The sequence below is a fragment of the Octopus bimaculoides genome, chromosome 9, assembly GCF_001194135.2.
Source record: "Octopus bimaculoides isolate UCB-OBI-ISO-001 chromosome 9, ASM119413v2, whole genome shotgun sequence".
Lineage (NCBI taxonomy): Eukaryota > Metazoa > Mollusca > Cephalopoda > Octopoda > Octopodidae > Octopus > Octopus bimaculoides.
This window is the reverse complement of record NC_068989.1, coordinates 44517887-44519115: the sequence shown is the minus strand read 5'-3', so window position 1 is coordinate 44519115 and position 1229 is coordinate 44517887. Positions and strand designations below refer to the sequence as shown.

The 1229-nt window shown below is 39.6% G+C and overlaps 1 protein-coding gene across 1 annotated transcript in view; it reads left to right on the top strand.

Moving 5' to 3' along the window:
- The window catches only part of LOC106877490 (diphthine methyltransferase), a 34765-nt gene that overhangs the window by 5613 nt on the left and 27923 nt on the right, over nt 1-1229 (top strand). Inside the window, exon 3 of the mRNA XM_014926404.2 lies at nt 296-450. Within this exon, the coding sequence (XP_014781890.2) occupies nt 296-450 (155 nt within the window). The remainder of the gene's footprint in view (nt 1-295; nt 451-1229) is intronic.

Genomic DNA, 1229 nt, shown 5'->3' with positions numbered 1-1229 from the left:
TATGTTATTTGGCACACTGCCCCATGGAGGTCACTGCTAGCTCTCACTGCACACAACCATGTGCTGCCATCTGTTGGTGCGCTGCAGAACAAATCCGGGAACTTTTTGATATCACCTTCTACAATTTGGGTGCATTTCTATTTTCCTGTGCAGACATGGGTTAGGCACACACACACACACACACACACACACTTTTTAAAGCCACCCCTATCTAACAATTTTTATATGTATATATTTACACAGGGATTCACATAGCTACCCCTAAGTGTTAATACATATATTTTTTTTTTCGCAGGGACCCTTCTATTATAGCTTCCAGTTCTGATGGTAAGATCTCACTTTGGCAAGTGACAAATACTGGATTGAAGAACATTATTAGATGGAAGGCACATGATTTCGAAGCATGGATTTCAGCTTTTGATTATTGGGACGAAAATCTGGCATACACAGGTCTTGTTCATTTTTAGCTTTATAAAATCTATGTAAACAACTGTAGCGTAGAAGACACAATTTAAACATTCTGAAACACACAAAGACCGTTAACTCTATTTCAAAAAAATCCTTGTTTGTAACATGGTGAGAAAATTTACGTCGTTCGAAACCTGGTCACGTTGCCCCGCCACCTTATATATGTGTCCTTGAATTTGAATGAACTAGAGAGTTATTTCCCTTCTTTTATGTAGGGACATGAACTTTGCTGATGGGCCATAGAAAGCATTTATAATATTGGTTTCAAATTTTGGCTCTAGGTCAGCAATTTCAGGGGAGGGGAAAGTAGATTACACCAACGTCAGTGCTTACCTGGTACTTTTTTGATCGACTTTTTCCCCGAAAGGATGAAAGACAACGTCGACCTTGACAGAATTTGAAATCAAAACGTAAAGACGGACGAAATGCTGCTAGGCATTTTTCCCGGCGTACCAACGATTCTGCTAGCTCGCCACCTTAAGAACCGCTACAGTATTAACTAAAAAAGCTATCGAAACATCGTTTCTCACAATTTCTGTGTTAGTCATTATTGAGTAAATATAGTGGTGACCATCCCGTCTCCACTTGCTGTATCATATATAATGTGTACTTCCTTTATTAAAATGATTGGGCACGTGATTTGCTTGCTATTTTTTGTATGCAGACAGAGGTAACCTTGTACACGACACAGGCTGCGTGAGACATGATTGACTCATCACCAGGCTGGCCGTACTACTTAAAAAGGTCAAGGTAATGTTTCA